This window comes from Dendrobates tinctorius, unplaced genomic scaffold, assembly GCF_039654945.1.
Source record: "Dendrobates tinctorius isolate UK_male_01 unplaced genomic scaffold, ASM3965494v1 ptg000138l, whole genome shotgun sequence".
NCBI classification, from domain to species: Eukaryota; Metazoa; Chordata; class Amphibia; order Anura; family Dendrobatidae; genus Dendrobates; species Dendrobates tinctorius.
Genome location: NW_027361806.1, coordinates 21982717 through 22003075, shown reverse-complemented (window position 1 = coordinate 22003075; position 20359 = coordinate 21982717). Strand labels below are relative to the sequence as shown.

At 43.2% G+C, this 20359-nt stretch overlaps 1 protein-coding gene across 4 annotated transcripts in view; it reads right to left on the bottom strand.

Annotated features, from left to right (window-relative positions):
* Window positions 1–19956, bottom strand: part of ST6GALNAC3 (ST6 N-acetylgalactosaminide alpha-2,6-sialyltransferase 3) — a 426930-nt gene extending 406974 nt beyond the window's left edge. For 3 of the 4 annotated variants that reach the window (XR_012220156.1, XR_012220157.1, XM_073544821.1), the window contains exon 1: window positions 19824–19956. Coding sequence is in view for 2 of the 4 variants with exons in the window: in XM_073544821.1 (XP_073400922.1) it covers window positions 19824–19844 (21 nt within the window). In the remaining 2 variants the exon portion in view is untranslated. The remainder of the gene's footprint in view (window positions 1–19823) is intronic. The other variant, XM_073544823.1, reaches the window with a different exon arrangement.
* Window positions 19957–20359: the final 403 nt, after the last annotated feature.

Sequence of the window (20359 nt, the reverse complement as noted above, 5' to 3'; positions counted from 1 at the left end):
TTCCTATATACAAGAATATAACTACTATAATACTGCTCCTATGCACAATAATATAACTACTATAATACTGCCCACTATGTACAAGAATATAACTACTATAATACTGCCCCTATGTACAAGAATATAATTACTATAATACTGCTCCTATGTACAAGAATAACTACTATAATACTGCCCCTATGTACAAGAATATAACTACTATAATACTGCTCCTTATATACAAGAATATAACTACTATAATACTGCCCCTATGTACAAGAATATAACTACTATAATACTGCTCCTATGTACAAGAATATAACTACTATAATACTGCCCCCTATGTACAAGAATATAACTACTATAATACTGCTCCTTATATACAAGAATATAACTACTATAATACTGCTCCTATGCACAATAATATAACTACTATAATACTGCCCACTATATACAAGAATATAACTACTATAATACTGCCCCTATGTACAAGAATATAATTACTATAATACTGCTCCTATGTACAAGAATAACTACTATAATACTGCCCCTATGTACAAGAATATAACTACTATAATACTGCTCCTTATATACAAGAATATAACTACTATAATACTGCCCCTATGTACAAGAATATAACTACTATAATACTGCTCCTATGTACAAGAATATAACTACTATAATACTGCCCCCTATGTACAAGAATATAACTACTATAATACTGCCCCCTATGTACAAGAATATAAGTACTATAATCTTGCTCCTATGTACAAGAATAACTACTATAATACTGCCCCTATGTACAAGAATATAACTACTATAATACTGCTCCCTATATACAAGAATATAACTACTATAATACTGCCCCTATGTACAAGAATATAACTACTATAATACTGCTCCTATGTACAAGAATAACTACTATAATACTGCCCCTATGTACAAGAATATAACTACTATAATACTGCTCCCTATATACAAGAATATAACTACTATAATACTTCCCCAATGTGCAAGAATATAACTACAATACTGCCCCTATGTACAAGAATATAACCACTATAATACTGCCCCTATGTACAAGAAAATAACTACTATAATACTGCCCCTATGTACAAGAATATAACTACTATAATACTTCTCCCTATGTACAAGAATATAACTACTATAATACTGCTCGTAAGTACAAGAATATAACTACTATAATACTGCCCCTATGTACAAGAATATAACTACTATAATACTGCTCCTTATATACAAGAATATAACTACTATAATACTGCCCCTATGTACAAGAATATAACTACTATAATACTGCTCCTATGTACAAGAATATAACTACTATAATACTGCCCCCTATGTACAAGAATATAACTACTATAATACTGCCCCCTATGTACAAGAATATAAGTACTATAATCCTGCTCCTATGTACAAGAATAACTACTATAATACTGCCCCTATGTACAAGAATATAACTACTATAATACTGCTCCCTATATACAAGAATATAACTACTATAATACTTCTCCCTATGTACAAGAATATAACTACTATAATACTGCTCGTAAGTACAAGAATATAACTACTATAATACTGCCCCTATGTACAAGAATATAACTACTATAATACTTCCCCAATGTGCAAGAATATAACTACAATACTGCCCCTATGTACAAGAATATAACCACTATAATACTGCCCCTATGTACAAGAAAATAACTACTATAATACTGCTCCTTATATACAAGAATATAACTACTATAATACTGCCCCTATGTACAAGAATATAACTACTATAATACTGCCCCCTATGTACAAGAATATAACTACTATAATACTGCCCCCTATGTACAAGAATATAAGTACTATAATCCTGCTCCTATGTACAAGAATAACTACTATAATACTGCCCCTATGTACAAGAATATAACTACTATAATACTGCTCCCTATATACAAGAATATAACTACTATAATACTACTCCCTATGTACAAGAATATAACTACTATAATACTGCTCGTATGTACAAGAATATAACTACTATAATACTGCCCCTATGTACAAGAATATAACTACTATAATACTGCTCCTATGTACAAGAATAACTACTATAATACTTCCCCAATGTGCAAGAATATAACTACTATAATACTGCTCCTATGTACAAGAAAATAACTACTATAATACTGCCCCTATGTACAAGAATATAACTACTATAATACTGCCCCTATGTACAAGAATATAACTACTATAATACTGCCCCTATGTACAAGAATATAACTACTATAATACTGCTCCTATGTACAAGAATATAACTACTATAATACTTCCCCAATGTGCAAGAATATAACTACTATAATACTGCTCGTAAGTACAAGAATATAACTACTATAATACTGACCCTATGTACAAGAATATAACTACTATAATACTGCCCCTATGTACAAGAATATAACTACTATAATACTTCCCCAATGTGCAAGAATATAACTACAATACTGCCCCTATGTACAAGAATATAACTACTATAATACTGCTCCTATGTACAAGAATATAACTACTATAATACTGCCCCCTATGTACAAGAATATAACTACTATAATACTGCCCCTATGTACAAGAATATAACTACTATAATACTGCTCCTATGTACAAGAATATAACTACTATAATACTGCCCCATGTACAAGAATATAACTACTATAATACTGCTCGTAAGTACAAGAATATAACTACTATAATACTTCCCCAATGTGCAAGAATATAACTACAATACTGCCCCTATGTACAAGAATATACAGTGGGGCAAAAAAGTATTTAGTCAGTCAGCAATAGTGCAAGTTCCACCACTTAAAAAGATGAGAGGCGTCTGTAATTTACATCATAGGTAGACCTCAACTATGGGAGACAAACTGAGAAAAAAAAATCCAGAAAATCACATTGTCTGTTTTTTTTTTCATTTTATTTGCATATTATGGTGGAAAATAAGTATTTGGTCAGAAACAAGCAATCAAGATTTCTGGCTCTCACAGACCTGTAACTTCTTCTTTAAGAGTCTCCTCTTTCCTCCACTCATTACCTGTAGTAATGGCACCTGTTTAAACTTGTTATCAGTATAAAAAGACACCTGTGCACACCCTCAAACAGTCTGACTCCAAACTCCACTATGGTGAAGACCAGAGAGCTGTCAAAGGACACCAGAAACAAAATTGTAGCCCTGCACCAGGCTGGGAAGACTGAATCTGCAATAGCCAACCAGCTTGGAGTGAAGAAATCAACTGTGGGAGCAATAATTAGAAAATGGAAGACATACAAGACCACTGATAATCTCCCTCGATCTGGTGCTCCACGCAAAATCCCACCCCGTGGGGTCAGAATGATCACAAGAACGGTGAGCAAAAATCCCAGAACCACGCGGGGGGACCTAGTGAATGAACTGCAGAGAGCTGGGACCAATGTAACAAGGCCTACCATAAGTAACACACTACGCCACCATGGACTCAGATCCTGCAGTGCCAGACGTGTCCCACTGCTTAAGCCTGTACATGTCCGGGCCCGTCTGAAGTTTGCTAGAGAGCATTTGGATGATCCAGAGGAGTTTTGGGAGAATGTCCTATGGTCTGATGAAACCAAACTGGAACTGTTTGGTAGAAACACAACTTGTCGTGTTTGGAGGAAAAAGAATACTGAGTTGCATCCATCAAACACCATACCTACTGTAAAGCATGGTGGTGGAAACATCATGCTTTGGGGCTGTTTCTCTGCAAAGGGGCCAGGACGACTGATCCGGGTACATGAAAGAATGAATGGGGCCATGTATCGTGAGATTTTGAGTGCAAACCTCCTTCCATCAGCAAGGGCATTGAAGATGAAACGTGGCTGGGTCTTTCAACATGACAATGATCCAAAGCACACCGCCAGGGCAACGAAGGAGTGGCTTCGTAAGAAGCATTTCAAGGTCCTGGAGTGGCCTAGCCAGTCTCCAGATCTCAACCCTATAGAAAACCTTTGGAGGGAGTTGAAAGTCCGTGTTGCCAAGCGAAAAGCCAAAAGCATCACTGCTCTAGAGGAGCTCTGCATGGAGGAATGGGCCAACATACCAACAACAGTGTGTGGCAACCTTGTGAAGACTTACAGAAAACGTTTGACCTCTGTCATTGCCAACAAAGGATATATCACAAAGTATTGAGATGAAATTTTGTTTCTGACCAAATACTTATTTTCCACCATAATATGCAAATAAAATGAAAAAAAAACCGACAATGTGATTTTCTGGATTTTTTTTTCTCAGTTTGTCTCCCATAGTTGAGGTCTACCTATGATGTAAATTACAGACGCCTCTCATCTTTTTAAGTGGTGGAACTTGCACTATTGCTGACTGACTAAATACTTTTTTTCCCCACTGTAACTACTATAATACTGCCCCTATGTACAAGAATATAACTACTATAATACTGCTCCTATGTACAAGAATATAACTACTATAATACTGCTCCTATGTACAAGAATATAACTACTATAATACTGCCCCCTATGTACAAGAATATAACTACTATAATACTGCCCCTATGTACAAGAATATAACTACTATAATACTGCTCCTATGTACAAGAATATAACTACTATAATACTGCTCCTATGTACAAGAATATAACTACTATAATACTGCTCCTATGTACAAGAATATAACTACTATAATACTGCCCCCTATGTACAAGAATATAACTACTATAATACTGCCCCTATGTACAAGAATATTACTACTATAATACTGCCCCTATGTACAAGAATATAACTACTATAATACTGCTCCTATGTACAAGAATATAACTACTATAATTCTGCTCCTATGTACAAGAATATAACTACTATAATAATTCCCCAATGTACAAGAATATAACTACTATAATACTGCCCCATGTACAAGAATATAACTACTATAATACTGCTCCTATGTACAAGAATATAACTACTATAATACTGCTCCTATGTACAAGAATATAACTACTATAATACTGCCCCCTATGTACAAGAATATAACTACTATAATACTGCCCCTATGTACAAGAATATAACTACTATAATACTGCTCCTATATACAAGAATATAACTACTATAATACTGCCCCTATGTACAAGAATATAACTACTATAATACTGCCCCATGTACAAGAATATAACTACTATAATACCCCCCATACAGAATATATACACGAAGTTCTTAAGTAACCGTCCTGTGTGAGTTTTCTTTTAGTTTACCGGATGATTTGGAGCGGAAATATATGAATTCACAAATTAAAAGGAACATTCACTTGCAGAGATAATGAGACAAGCGTTGCACTGCGCCCCTATCATCACTCGCCCGCAGCACAGACTTTTTGTAAGGCGGAGATGTTACATAACGTGCGCGCGTCTCTTTGCTTCGGCGGTTTTCTTTGCCATGTCCTATTACTGTACGGAGAGAATCGCTGAGTCTTCACAGACTCAATTTTTTATCATTTTACTCCCAATTAATTTTAACGATGGAAACAATTCATAAAGTCTGGCTCCGAAATAAGGACCGCGCTTGTTATCATGGTGTCCACAGTAAAAGATGCCTTAAAGTGCCACTGCAGCTAAAGTCATAGGCGTGTAAAAGTGCGGCAGTGTTATGGAACAAGCCACTAACAGGTCTCCGGCAGGTCCCAGCGCTGGAGAAAAGATAGCGATTACGTTGAAGGATTTTCATTGTTTTCCTTTAAGTGTCAAAAATGGCTGATATCAGGAGACGACAGACCACTCACACGGAAAATAAAGGTCGGGGTGCAAGTTTAGTGTCCCAAAATTATGAATTGTGAGCTGCAATACCACATACAACCTGTGGACTCTTGTAGCGCTGTTTATAGAAGAAATCAGCCACGTTTTAAGAATCATGTCCAACTCCTGAATATTATTTTGGGAGGGGTATATATAAAGTGCGGGTGTTGTTTTAAGCCAAATGTGCATCTGCATTTCTCTCCTCTTTGTTCAGGACCCCCTCTATAAACCAAAGTTTAGAGCCGCAAACACGGGGCATCCATGTACTATATACAGATGACTTGCGAAACCAGAGGATGAAAGGAGTACAAGGTGAAAAAATATCATGAAAAAATATTGTAGGTTTTATTAAGTTAATAGTATAATATCACACAGTAACCAATTAGTGCACCAAGATAAATGCAGACAGGAGGGAAAACACCCCTATAGGAATACCACCACAATATGTATAGGTATCATAGTCAAGTGACCTAAGAAGGTATACCCAGCGCCACTATGGGGCAAAAAAATTCCATTGTGGCCAGAAATTTGGGCTTATCAAAAGAGTGGGGGCATCCAAGGAGTGATCCCGGGGCCAGATGTCCACCCCGACGCGCGTTTCGCTGGCACAACGCCGCTTTCTCAAGGGGATATATACAGATGACAGTGTGCCATGAAAGCCGCTGGCCCTCCAAAATGGCAGGGTAAAGGATAGGTGAAAATTTGCTGATCGCTTCGGGTCTGATGCTGAGCTTTCACAGGCACCGCTTCATTAAAATGTGGCACTGCAGAGCCTCAGGACATGGGGGTCTCTGATTTGGAGCTCATGGGGAATCTGCATTTTCTACCATAATTTCTCCCACAGTGGATGTGGAAATGATCCGTGCACCAGAACCAGATGTTCCAGCCATCTGCTCCGTCACCCCTGACGCTGCACTAAACTCCACCTTACCAGTTTCCGGTCTACAAGACGGCAATCAAGAAAAATGCAAACGATCAAATGTAAATGAAGAACATAGAATGTTTCCACGCGACGACGGATCAGGAACCAGAGCAAAATGGAACAAACTATAACTTTCCAACATGTTTTCTGCTTCCATCCCTCTAAATATTAAAAATTGAGCGTTGGACCACTGAGAACTCTCAAACTTTATTATCTACTAACTTCTACTTACTGGCTAATATGGTACAAAGACATACAGGGGCTTCTCACACAGATAGAATATCATCAAAAAGTGGATTTATTTCATTTCTTCAATACAAAAAGTGAACCTCATATATTCTATAGTCATTACACACAGAGTGATCTATTTCACGGGTTTATTTCTGGTAATGTTGATGATTACGGCTTACAGCCAATGAAAACCCAAAAGTCATTATCTCAGTAAATTAGAATACTTTATAACACCAGCTTGAAAAAATGATTGTAAAATCCGAAATGTTGTCCTCCTGAAATGTCTGTTCAGTAAATGCACTCAATATTTGGTCAGGGCTCCTTGTGCATCAATTACTGCATCAATGCGGCGTGGCATGGAGGCGATCAGCCTGTGGCGTTGCTGAGGGGTTATGGAAGCCCAGGTCTCTTTGATAGCAGCCTTCAGCTCGTCTGCATTGTTGGATCTGGTGTCTCTCATCTTCCTGAGCAACAGTCCAGTTCTTCTTCTCCTCGGCCCAGGTAAGACGCTTCTGGCGTTGTCTATTGGTCATGAGTGGCTGACACAAGGAATGTGACACTTGTAGCCCATGTCCTGGATACATCTATGTATGATGGCTCTTGAAGCAATGACTCCAGCAGCAGTCCACTCCTTGTGAATCTCCACCAAATTTTTCAATGGCCTTTTCTTAACAATCCTTTCCAGGCTGCGGTTATCCCGATTGCTTAAGCACCTTTTTCTACCATACTTTTTCCTTCCACTCTCCATTAATATTCTTGGATACAGCACTCTGTGAACAGCCGGCTTCTTTAGCAATGACCTTTTGTGGCTTCCCCTCCTTGTGGAGTGTGTCAGTATCTGCCTTCTGGACATCTGTCAGGTCAGCAGTCTTCCCCATGATTGTGGAGCTACTGAAACAGACTAAAGGCCCCGTCACACTAAGCGATCTCGGTAGCGAGATCGCTGCTGAGTCACAACTTTTGTGACGTAACAGCGATCTCACCAGCGAGATCGCTGTGTGTGACAGCGATCAGCGAGCGGCCCCCCTGCCGGTATCGCTGATCGCTGGAAGAAATCTCTGGACATTTCTTTGGTCGCTGGTCTCCCGCTGGCCAGCACGCATCGCTGTGTGTGACAGGCGGGAGACCAGCGATCAGGTGTAAAAAATAATTAAAAAAATAAAAAATATAGTTATTCTCACCTTCCGACGTCGCGTTCAGCCATCCCGCCTCTCTCCACGCTCCGGTCCCAGTGATACTTTGCACGAATGACCGCGAGACTTTGTTATCCCGCGAGACTGTGACATCTCGCGGTCATTCTCGCAAAGGATCACTGGGACCGGAGCGTGGAGAGAGGCAGGATGGCTGAACGCGACATCGGAAGGTGAGAATAACTATATTTTTTATTTTGATTCTATTTTTTACAGGATGGCCAGCGATGCCGGGCGCTCGGCATCGCTGTGCTGATCGCTGATGAAGCTGTCTGTGTGACAGCTCACCAGCGATCACATAGCGATTTACCAGCGATCCTGACACCTTCATATCGGTGTCGGGATCGCTGGTAAGTCGCTTAGTGTGATGGGGCCTTAAGGGACCTCTATAAACCCTTAGGAGCCTTTACAGGGGTTTATTGTTAATTATTCTAATTTCCTGAGATAATGACTTTTGGGTTCTCATTGGCTGTAAGCCATAATCATCAACATTACCAGAAATAAACCCATGAAATAGATCACTCTGTGTGTAATGACTCTATAGAATAGAGGAGAGTCACTTTTTGTATTGAAGAACTGAAATAAATTCACTTTTTGATGATATTCTAATTTTGTGAGAAGCAACTGTGTATTTCCTGTATCAGAATTGCCAAAAACTCTGCTTACTGTCAGTGAATGGAGATGCTGTTTTGATTTTATCCAGATGTGTCCAGTCAAGGTATAGAGTCACAAGCAGCAGCAAAATCAATCCTTCTCCTCTGCTACAATGTAACAGTGGAGGTAAAAAGCATCAGCCTGAGGACCAGACTGTTCAGCTTACAGAGGATTGCTCAGGCTGGATACAATGGCGGGAAGTATTAATTCTGTACAGAATTTTGTCCTCTGGAAAGTTGTAATTCACTGACAGCAAGCAGAGATCTTGAAGTGGTGAGAATGAAACACTAAGTGCGGAGCAATGAAAGTTTTGGGAGCGAATGAGAAGTTGTCCCACGTCTTACCCAGCCCCCATCCACAATCACTGCATGGATCGGCCCTGATTCCAGTGTATGTGGCCCCAACGGTTAGGGCCCCCCTTTATCTCTGCCTAGTACATGACACGTTGGGTGCCGGGAGCATGGAGGGACTTAGGAGCTGTGTAACACAGCCAACATCCACCTCTGACAGCAGCAACCAGAGCTCGCTCCGATCACCGCTTAACCCTTTAAATGCTGCTACCAATCTCTGACAGCAACACTTAAAGTGAAACAATTCAGGAGTCGCATTCGTTTTGGCCATATTGGTGTCTTTTTGAAGCTGAAATGGTCTCTCCTAGGAGACCGCCAATGTCACGCCGTATTTCAGTACTGTGGTATAGACTACATACAAACACGGAGGATTGCTGCACACAAGACGACAGAAAATAAATAATGGTTTGATTTACTCTCCTGTCCCAATTTTAAAAATAAAGAAATAAAATAAATAGATAAACAGTAAATATTTAATATTTATTATTGCCACGTCCTTAAAAGTTTGATCTGTAAAAATATAAAATTAATTACCCCATACAAGAAGCTAAATCTAAAGGCCAGATTTGTTGTTTTTTTTTGTACCTCCCTGAGGAAATGTGATAACAGGCGACTAAAATGACCCAAAACGGTCTCACAAGACACTACAGCTCAGCGAGGAGGATAAAGGCCGGAACGCGGCTCCATCAGGGAAGAACAAAGTTACGAGTCTCAGAAAATTGTGACACAAACTAATTTATTTGTTTATTTTATCAAAAGTTCTAATTTTTTTTTCGCCTCTAGAATAAAACTTCGACATAATTTTGTTATCGCCGTGATCGCACAGTGAACGCCGTATAAACAATGGCGGAGGTTTCTCAACATGTTCCGACATTTGTAATTCTTTTCCTGTTTTTCAGTACATTACATGGTGACGTGAACGGCGTCACATTCAGAACTACAACTAGTCTCTTGGAAGAAGAGAAGGCAAAAAAAAGAGAAATTACAAGAAAAAAATGTCCAGGTTCTTAAAGGGTTAACGAGATTTTTTTCCACTAACTTTATTGATTACCTTTACTCAGGTTTTGTGATAAATTCCGAAAAAATAGGAAGGAGTTAAAAAAATGACAATATCCCATCTTGCGCCCATATTGTGCCTAAGTTTGGATCTAGGGACCCGACCTAAAGGAAGAGCTCAACGCAGCACAACTTAGGATTTTGGCCAATATGGCAGCAAACATCCCACGCTTGGGTGAACCCAGCCTTAGGGTCCGGAAACATCACGGGGGGCTTCTCGGCCTCAATTCTGTATCAGGCCTGAAATTCCCGGATAAAGTGTTCACAATACGACATCTAATAAACAGACTGTTCCCCTTTAAATCTATAGCAGTTACAGAGCAATGGTGAGTGAGGGGTTAACGCAGATTTTGGCAGCCAGATGCTGTTCCAGGCTGCGGCCCCCCTACATCTGGAGCACAGGCACAATGTGGTCACACAGGACACTCTCCAGTCATGTAGTAACATATCTGCCCTGATGATTGCAACCATCCGCCTGTCAGTGAGCAGAGAACACACCACAACGGGAGCGCAGGGGCGGGACGTGGGATCCGGGCCACGAGCTGCGCCCTATAAAGGGTCTTCCATTATTAACGCTTAATCTGGCATCTTTAGCCCACCCATATGCCCCCAATACCCTGCTCACTATTGCTCACTGTTATCAGCCACGTCAGACTGGAAGAGAGGGAAATCCTAAACTGTTCTGCCCCCAGAAATCTTCACACCCTGCACGTGGGCAGCTGGTTCTATAACGCTGCTGCGCTTTTATAACAGCCCGGAATCGCCCCACTGCTGCCCATTCCTGGGTTCCAGAAAAGGGGCGACCTCCTGTACACCCAAAAAAATTCCAGATTAGTGGTAGAGGGCGGTGGTTATAAGATGACTGGGCGACCACCGGTCCTGCAATGCCAGAGGCGCTGATATAAGGGATCCCGGAACTAATACAGGGGTCTATGTGCATAGAAACTGTGACTTTAAGCCTGGTCTCCAGGAAAATACCGATGGCCTTTCCTTTAAGAGTTGTCATGGCTCAACAATGATTACCAACCATTAGTCCCTCAAATTCTAATTAGTGGGGTCAACAACTCGGGACCCCTAAGACCAATGGAACAGAGGTGCTGTGGTGCCCTTTGGAGTGCAATGGCCGCTGGAGGGTTATGCTGGGTCCTGACCATCAGCCACATTCACCATAGACCAGCTGTTTAGTTGGTTGCTGGCCCTTTAATTGTGTGATTTCCAGAATCCTGATACAAAGTATCCGTTGATCTTTTGTTAGTTGTGACATTGTATCACTTGTGATGACGTTTGATCCCCAGGAGTGGGGGGAGGAGGGGAGATAATTCGCCCCCCCGATGACTCCAGTTAGTGTTGTTCGGTTAGATGTGGGGTTCAGACCACTGTAGAAATTCTGTGAAAGAAGGAGGTGACCAGATGAGCGCGGTGCACGGAGGACGGATGGCCAATTTGTAGATCAGGACATGAGAAGTGCAGGAAATATATCCAAAAAAATGTAAGAATAATAAGAATGTACAATGTATAATGTCACATTCTAATCTTAAAGGAGAACTCCCAAGTTTGTAAGTTATTCCCTATCACTGGTGGTTTGACCGCTGAGACCCCCACCAATCCCTAGAAGTGAGGCGGTGGATGATCATGCGCATTACCGCTCTATTCATTCTTTAGGAACCACCTGAGATAGCAAATTGCTGCGCTTGGCTGGTCTTCAGAAATCCCATTGCGACACAGCGCTTGATGGACCACAGCTCCATTCAAAGAGCCCCAGTTCTTGGGATTAGTGGGGGCCCCAGCAGACAAACACCACTGATAAGGAAGTTATCCACCCCCCCATCCCACGGTCAGGGATAACGTCCAAACTTGAGAATACTCCTTTAAGGGATTCCTTAACAGTGATGGTTCCTGTTTAGGAATAGACCTCCATTAGCAGATAAATGGAGGTCCGATGAGCATCACTCTGGACGTTCCTCTGTTATTCCCCCTGGAAATGAACAAATAACTCAACAACTAGAATGTTATTGGCAGGACTGATGGGGCAGTATTAGGTTGTGTGGGGACGCTACTTTAAGGGGTGGTCTCAACTTCTTGAAGGGGTAAAATTGCAAAGTGCTTGTAAGGACAGGTGATTTTACCATTTTTCCGTTCATGAGAAAAAAACCTTTGTTCTTAAGAATGGAGGAAAATGTAATTTTCTTGTTGACTTATCAGTGGTGGCCGGTCTCACCAGCGAGGAGCGCAGAGCTTACAAGCTCTTTGTTATCCAGCATGAAGGGGCTGTTCTGAAGCTGACCGGACCCCCGACCCCTGGAATCAGCGATCACAAGAACAGACTGGATCAAGGCCGCCATCTGTCAGTATATGAGTTTACGCCGGCTGTGTGTGATCACCTGGTCAAGGGGCTTGCGCTGCGGAAAAAATATGTCACGATTGACGAATTATTATTACATCAAGGTGTGAGAATGGGTGAAAGGAGAACTCGACAAGGCCGAAGGTTAAGACGCCCCCCCCCTCGCTTTATAATAGGAAATATCATACAGGTTCAGTTAATCACCTGTACTCCAGATGTATGCGGGGGAACTATAATAACCTGCGAACAAGATCCTGGAGGGGTCGGGACCCTCACTTCTTACGTAATCCTTAACCTTTCACTCAACCTTTCCAAGGATCAGCAGTGTAGATCACAGAAAATCTGCTTATTTCCTGATCTCAGACGCTTATCACCTTATCCCTGCACACAAACAACATTATATAGCTTCTTAAAAGGGACATTAGATTAAAAGGGGTGGTCCAAAGCGGCTGATGAACAGAGGAAAGATTACCTGTAATGTTATTTAAAGGGCTCATCACTAAAAAAACAAACAAACTCACACTCACCACTGATATACTAAGCTCACACTCACCTCTGATACACCAGACTCACCACTAATATACTAAGCTCACACTCACCTCTGATACACCGCACTCACCACTGATATACTAAGCTCACACTCACCTCTGATACACCAGACTCACCACTAATATACTAAGCTCACACTCACCTCTGATACACTGTACTCACCTCTGATATACTAAGCTCACACTCACCTCTGATACACCACACTCACCACTGATATACTAAGCTCACACTCACCTCTGATACACCACACTCACTACTGATATACTAAGCTCACACTCACCTCTGATGCACCAGACTCACCACTGATATACTAAGTTCACACTCACCTCTGATGCACTGTACTCACCTCTGATATACTAAGCTCACATTCACCTGATACACCAGACTCACCACTGATATACTAAGCTCACACTCACCTCTGATGCACTGTACTCACCTCTGATATACGAGAGCTCACACTCACCTCTGATACACCGTACCCACCACTGATATACTAAGCTCACACTCACCTCTGATACACCGTCCTCACCACTGATATACTAAGCTCACACTCACCTCTGATGCACTGTACTCACCACTGATATACTGAGCACACATTCACCTCTGATACATCACACTCACCACTGATATACTGAGCTCACACTGACCTCTGATACACCATGCTCACCACTGATATACTGAGCTCACACTCACCTCTGATACACCAGACTCACCACTAATATACTAAGCTCACACCTCTGATACACCGCACTCACAACTGATATACTAAGCTCACACTCACCTCTGATACACCACACTCACTACTGATATACTAAGCTCACACTCACCTCTGATGCACCAGACTCACCACTGATATACTAAGCTCACACTCACCTCTGATACACCACACTCAACACTGATATACTAAGTTCACACTCACCTCTGATGCACTGTACTCACCTCTGATGCACTGTACTCACCTGATATACTAAGCTCACATTCACCTCTGATGCACTGTACTCACCACTGATATACTGAGCTCACATTCACCTCTGATACATCACACTCACCACTGATATACTGAGCTCACACTCACCACTGATACACCGTACTCACCACTGATATACTAAGGTCACACTCACCTCTGATGCACCATACTCACCACTGATGTACTAAGCTCACACTCACCTCTGATGCACCGTGCTCACCACTGCTATACTAAGCTCACACTCACCTCTGTTACACCGTGCTCACCACTGCTATACTAAGCTCACACTCACCTCTGATACACCACACTCACCACTGATATACTAAGCTCACACTCACCTCTGATACACCACACTCACTACTGATATACTAAGCTCACACTCACCTCTGATGCACCAGACTCACCACTGATATACTGAGCTCACACTCACCTCTGATACACCACACTCACCACTGATATACTAAGCTCACAGTCACCTCTGATACACCACACTCACTACTGATATACTAAGCTCACACTCACCTCTGATGCACTGTACTGCACTGTACTCACCTCTGATATACGAGAGCTTACACTTACCTCTGATACACCGTACCCACCACTGATATACTAAGCTCACACTCACCTCTGATGCACCAGACTCACCTCTGATATACTAAGCTCACACTCACCTCTGATACACCGTCCTCACCACTGATATACTAATCTCACACTCACCTCTGATGCACTGTACTCACCACTGATATACTGAGCTCACATTCACCTCTGATACATCACACTCACCACTGATATACTTAGCTCACACTCACCTCTGATACACCATGCTCACCACTGATATACTGAGCTCACACTCACCTCTGATACACCGCACTCACCATTGATATATTAAGCTCACACTCACCTCTGATGCACCAGACTCACCACTGATATACTAAGCTCACACTCACCTCTGATACACCAGACTCACCACTGATATACTAAGCTCACACGTACCTGATACACCGCACTCACCACTGATATACTAAGCTCACACTCACCTCTGATACACCACACTCACCACTGATATACTAAGATCACACTCACCTCTGATACACCACACTCACCACTGATATACTAATCTCACACTCACCTCTGATACACCACTCACCACTGATATACTAAGCTCACACTCACCTCTGATACACCACACTCACCACTGATATACTAAGCTCACACTCACCTCTGATGCACTGTACTCACCTCTGATATACTAAGCTCACACTCACCTCTGATACACCAGACTCACCACTGATATACTTAGCTCACACTCACCTCTGATACACCACGCTCACCACTGATACACTAAGCTCACACTCACCTCTGATGCACAGTACTAACCACTGATATACTAAGCTCACACTCACCTCTGATGCAGCAGACTCACCTCTGATATACTAAGCTCACACTCACCTCTGATACACCGTCCTCACCACTGATATACTGAGCTCACACTCACCTCTGATACATCACACTCATCACACTCACCACTGATATACTGAGCTCACACTCACCTCTGAAACACCATACTCACCACTGATATACTGAGCTCACACTCGCCTCTGATACACCGCACTCACCACTGGTATACTAAGCTCACACTCACCTCTGATACACCACACTCACCACTGATATACTAAGCTCACACTCACCTCTGATACACCAGGCTCACCACTCATATACTGTGCTCACACTCACCACTGATACACCGCACTCACCACTGATATACTAAGCTCACACTCACCTGATACACCGCACTCACCACTGATATACAAAGCTCACACTCACCTCTGATGCACCAGACTCACCACTGATATACTAAGCTCACACTCACCTCTGATACACCACACTCACCACTGCTATACTAAGCTCACACTCACCTCTGATACACCACACTCACCACTGATATACTAAGCTCACACTCACTTCTGATACACCACACTCACTACTGATATACTAAGCTCACACTCACCTCTGATGCACCAGACTCACCACTGATATACTAAGCTCACACTCACCTCTGATACACCACACTCAACACTGATATACTAAGTTCACACTCACCTCTGATGCACTGTACTCACCTCTGATGCACTAAGCTCACATTCACCTGATACACCAGACTCACCACTGATATACTTAGCTCACACTCACCTCTGATACACAGTACTCACCACTGATATACTGAGCTCACACTCACCTCTGATACACCAGACTCACCACTGATATACTAAGCTCACACTCACCTCTGATGCACCAGACTCACCACTGATATACTAAGCTCACACTCACCTCTGATACACCGTACTCACCACTGATATACTAAGCACACTCACCACTGATACACAGTACTCACCACTGATATACTGAGCTCACACTCACCTCTGATACACCGTACTCACCACTGATATACTAAGCTCACACTCACCTCTGATTTACTAGACTCACCACTGATATACTAAGCTCACACTCACCACTGATACACAGTACTCACCACTGATATACTGAGCTCACACTCACCTCTGATACACCAGACTCACCACTGATATACTAAGCTCACACTCACCTCTGATGCACCAGACTCACCACTGATATACTAAGCTCACACTCACCTCTGATACACCGTACTCACCACTGATATACTAAGCTCACACTCACCTCTGATACAGTAGACTCACCACTGATATACTAAGCTCACACTCACCTCTGATACACTGTACTTACCACTGATATACTAAGCTTACACTCATCTCTGGTACATCAGACTCATCGCTGATATACTAAGCTCACATTCACCTCTGATACACTGTACTCACCACTGATATACTAAGCTCACACTCACCACTGATACACCGTACTCACCACTGATATACTAAGGTCACACTCACCTCTGATGCACCATACTCACCACTGATGTACTAAGCTCACACTCACCTCTGATGCACCGTGCTCACCACTGATATACTAAGCTCAGATTCACCTATGATACACCGTACTCACCACTGATACACCGTACTCACCACTGATACACTAAGCTCACACTCACCTCTGATACACCATACTCAGCACTGATATACTAAGCTTACACTCACCTCTGATACACTAAGCTCACACTCACCTCTGATACATCAGACTCACCACTCATATACTGAGCTCACACTCACCTCTGATACACCGCACTCACCACTGATATACTAAGCTCACACTCACCTCTGATACACCGTGCTCACCACTGATATAAGCTCACACTCACCACTGATACACCGTACTCACCACTGATATACTAAGCTCAGATTCACCTTTGATACACCGTACTCACCACTGATACACTAAGCTCACACTCACCTCTGATACACCATACTCAGCACTGATATACTAAGCTCACACTTGCCTCTGATACATCAGACTCACCACTCATATACTAAGCGCACTCACCTCTGATACACCGTACTCACCACTGATATACTGAGCTCAGATTCACCTTTGATACACCGCACTCACCACTGATATACTAAGCTCACACTCACCACTGATACACCGTACTCACCACTGATATACTAAGGTCACACTCACCTCTGATGCACCATACTCACCACTGATGTACTAAGCTCACACTCACCTCTGATGCACCAGACTCACCACTGATACACCGCACTTACCACTTATATACTAAGCTCACACTCACCTCTGTTACACCGTGCTCACCACTGATATACTAAGCTCAGATTCACCTATGATACACCGTACTCACCACTGATACAGTAAGCTCACACTCACGTCTGATACACCATACTCAGCACTGATGTACTAAGCTCACACTCGCCTCTGATACATCAGACTCACCACTCATATACTAAGCGCAGTCTCACCTCTGATACACTGTACTCACCACTGATATACTGAGCTCACACTCACCTGATACACCGTACTCACCACTGATATACTGAGCTCACACTCACCTCTGATACACCATACTCAGCACTGATGGCATGTGGAGACAACACAGTTGAAAAATCGTTGTTTTTTTTTCTGGATGAAAATTGGAGAATTTTTTAGTCATGTGAACTCAGCCTTAGTTTGCATTCACCAATAGCAGTAAGGCCACGTTCACACTTTCAATATTTTTTCAGTATTTTCTCCATCAGTATTTGTAAGTCGAAACCAGGAGGGTGAGAAATCCAGAAGTGGTGACGAGTTTCTATTCTACTTTTCCTCTGATTTTTCCACTCCTGGTTTTGGATATAAATACTGATGTAAGATACTGACCAAATACTGACCGTGTGAACGTGGTCTTAATCTCATGCTCACCATACACCGACCTCACACTCCTATATTGCTCACACTCACTCGCATCTTGTTTGCTTGCTCCATATTGGGGACAGGGTCTGATGTGTGAGGACGATCTCTGTACAGCGCTGTAGAATAAGTACGCAGACACTTCACATGCGCCAGGCTCACACTCAGGCCAGGATCACACATGCGAGAAACACGGCCGAGTCTCGCATGTTAATACCCGGCACTGTTTGATCCCGGCCTCACACTCACACTTGCCAATACTTCAGTTTTTGGTAGGACATCACTCCATCCAGACCACAAAAGCTGATGCATTTTGTAAATTTTTGCATTAAAATTGGCAACGATATCAGATTTTCCTTTCCAGGAACATCACACGATCCTACAGTCACTCACTGTGTGAATATTGATCTCATACTCGGCTCGTACTCGGGGTACGCTGAGGTCCTGCAGTAACCTCACTTTCTGTATAATGCACTCACATACTGTACATCTCCCATGATCTGAGCAATAACCTGTTATTCACTTAGCTCACACTTTGCACACTGAGCTCACTCACACTCACCTGTTGTCCCCCCCACACGTTCTGCACTCAGTTCACATCACATTCACATCATGTATCTCGCCCATCATACACTCAGCTGACCCGTCTCGAAATCACATACTCAGCTTCCACTCACCTCACATTCCCTTCTTGCACTTTCTGCTCACGCTCAACCGTCATACACCCAGTTCACACTCACATTACTGCCCGACTCCTGGATTACACTCATCTACATACTTTCATCTTCCCATAACTCATCCTCTCTGCTCACAGTCACCAAATATTATCTGACCTAACACTGACCTATCACAACCACCGGACACTCAACTCACAGTGATCTCACACTCACCCGATACTCCACACACTCACACCGATACTCTGCTCACATTCTGTCACACACTCACCCCTGATACTCAGCTCATACTCACCCCTGATATACCGCCCACACTCACCCATGATACTGAGCTCACACTCATCCTTGACACTGAGCTCACACTCACCCCTGAAATTCCGCTCACATTCTGTCACACTCACACTCACCCCTGATACACCACTCACACTCACCTGATACTCTGCTCACACCCCGATACTTCACTCACACTCACCGCTGATGCTCCTCTCTCATTCTGTCACACACTCACACTCACCCCTGATACACCGCTCACACTCACCTGATACTCCGCTCACAATTCTGTCACACACTCACCCCTGATACTCTTCACACATTCACCCCTGAAGCTCCGCTCACACTCACCCTGATACTCCGCTCACACTCTGTCACACTCGCCCTTGTCATCCTCTTCTCTCTCCGTCCATCCTGCCCCCATCACTCACGTCCCGCAGGCACAGCAGCTCCGCAGTCCCCGGCTCCTCCCCGGCTCTCTCTGTCCTCTAACAAAGCCGCAGCGGTTACCTTCATCAGGATGCCGGCCATGTCCTCCGCTCCCGGTGATCCTCCCGCAGGATCAGGCGACCGCTCCTTCCAGCTCAGCCCCAGCAGCGGCCATCAGTGGCGGGTACCGAGCTCCTGCGTCCCGGCTGCGGCGCCACCTCCCTCCCCGCAGTGAGAGCCAGTGGCCCGGAGCCAGCGCGGCGCCTCCCCCGGTCACATGGGGCTCAGGCCACGGTACCCAGCGCTGTATATACTCCCCCAGCGCTGTATATACTCCCCCAGAGCTGTATATACTCCCCCAGTGCTGTATATACTCCCCCTGCGCTGTATATACTCCCCCAGCTCTGTATATACTCCCCCAGCGCTGTATATACTCCCCCAGCTCTGTATATACTCCCCCAGCGCTGTATATACTCCCCCAGCGCTGTATATACCCCCCAGCACTGTATATACTCCCCCTGCGCTGTATATACTCCCCCAGTGCTGTATATACTCCCCCAGAGCTGTATATACCCCCCAGCGCTGTATATACTCCCCCAGCGCTGTATATACTCCCC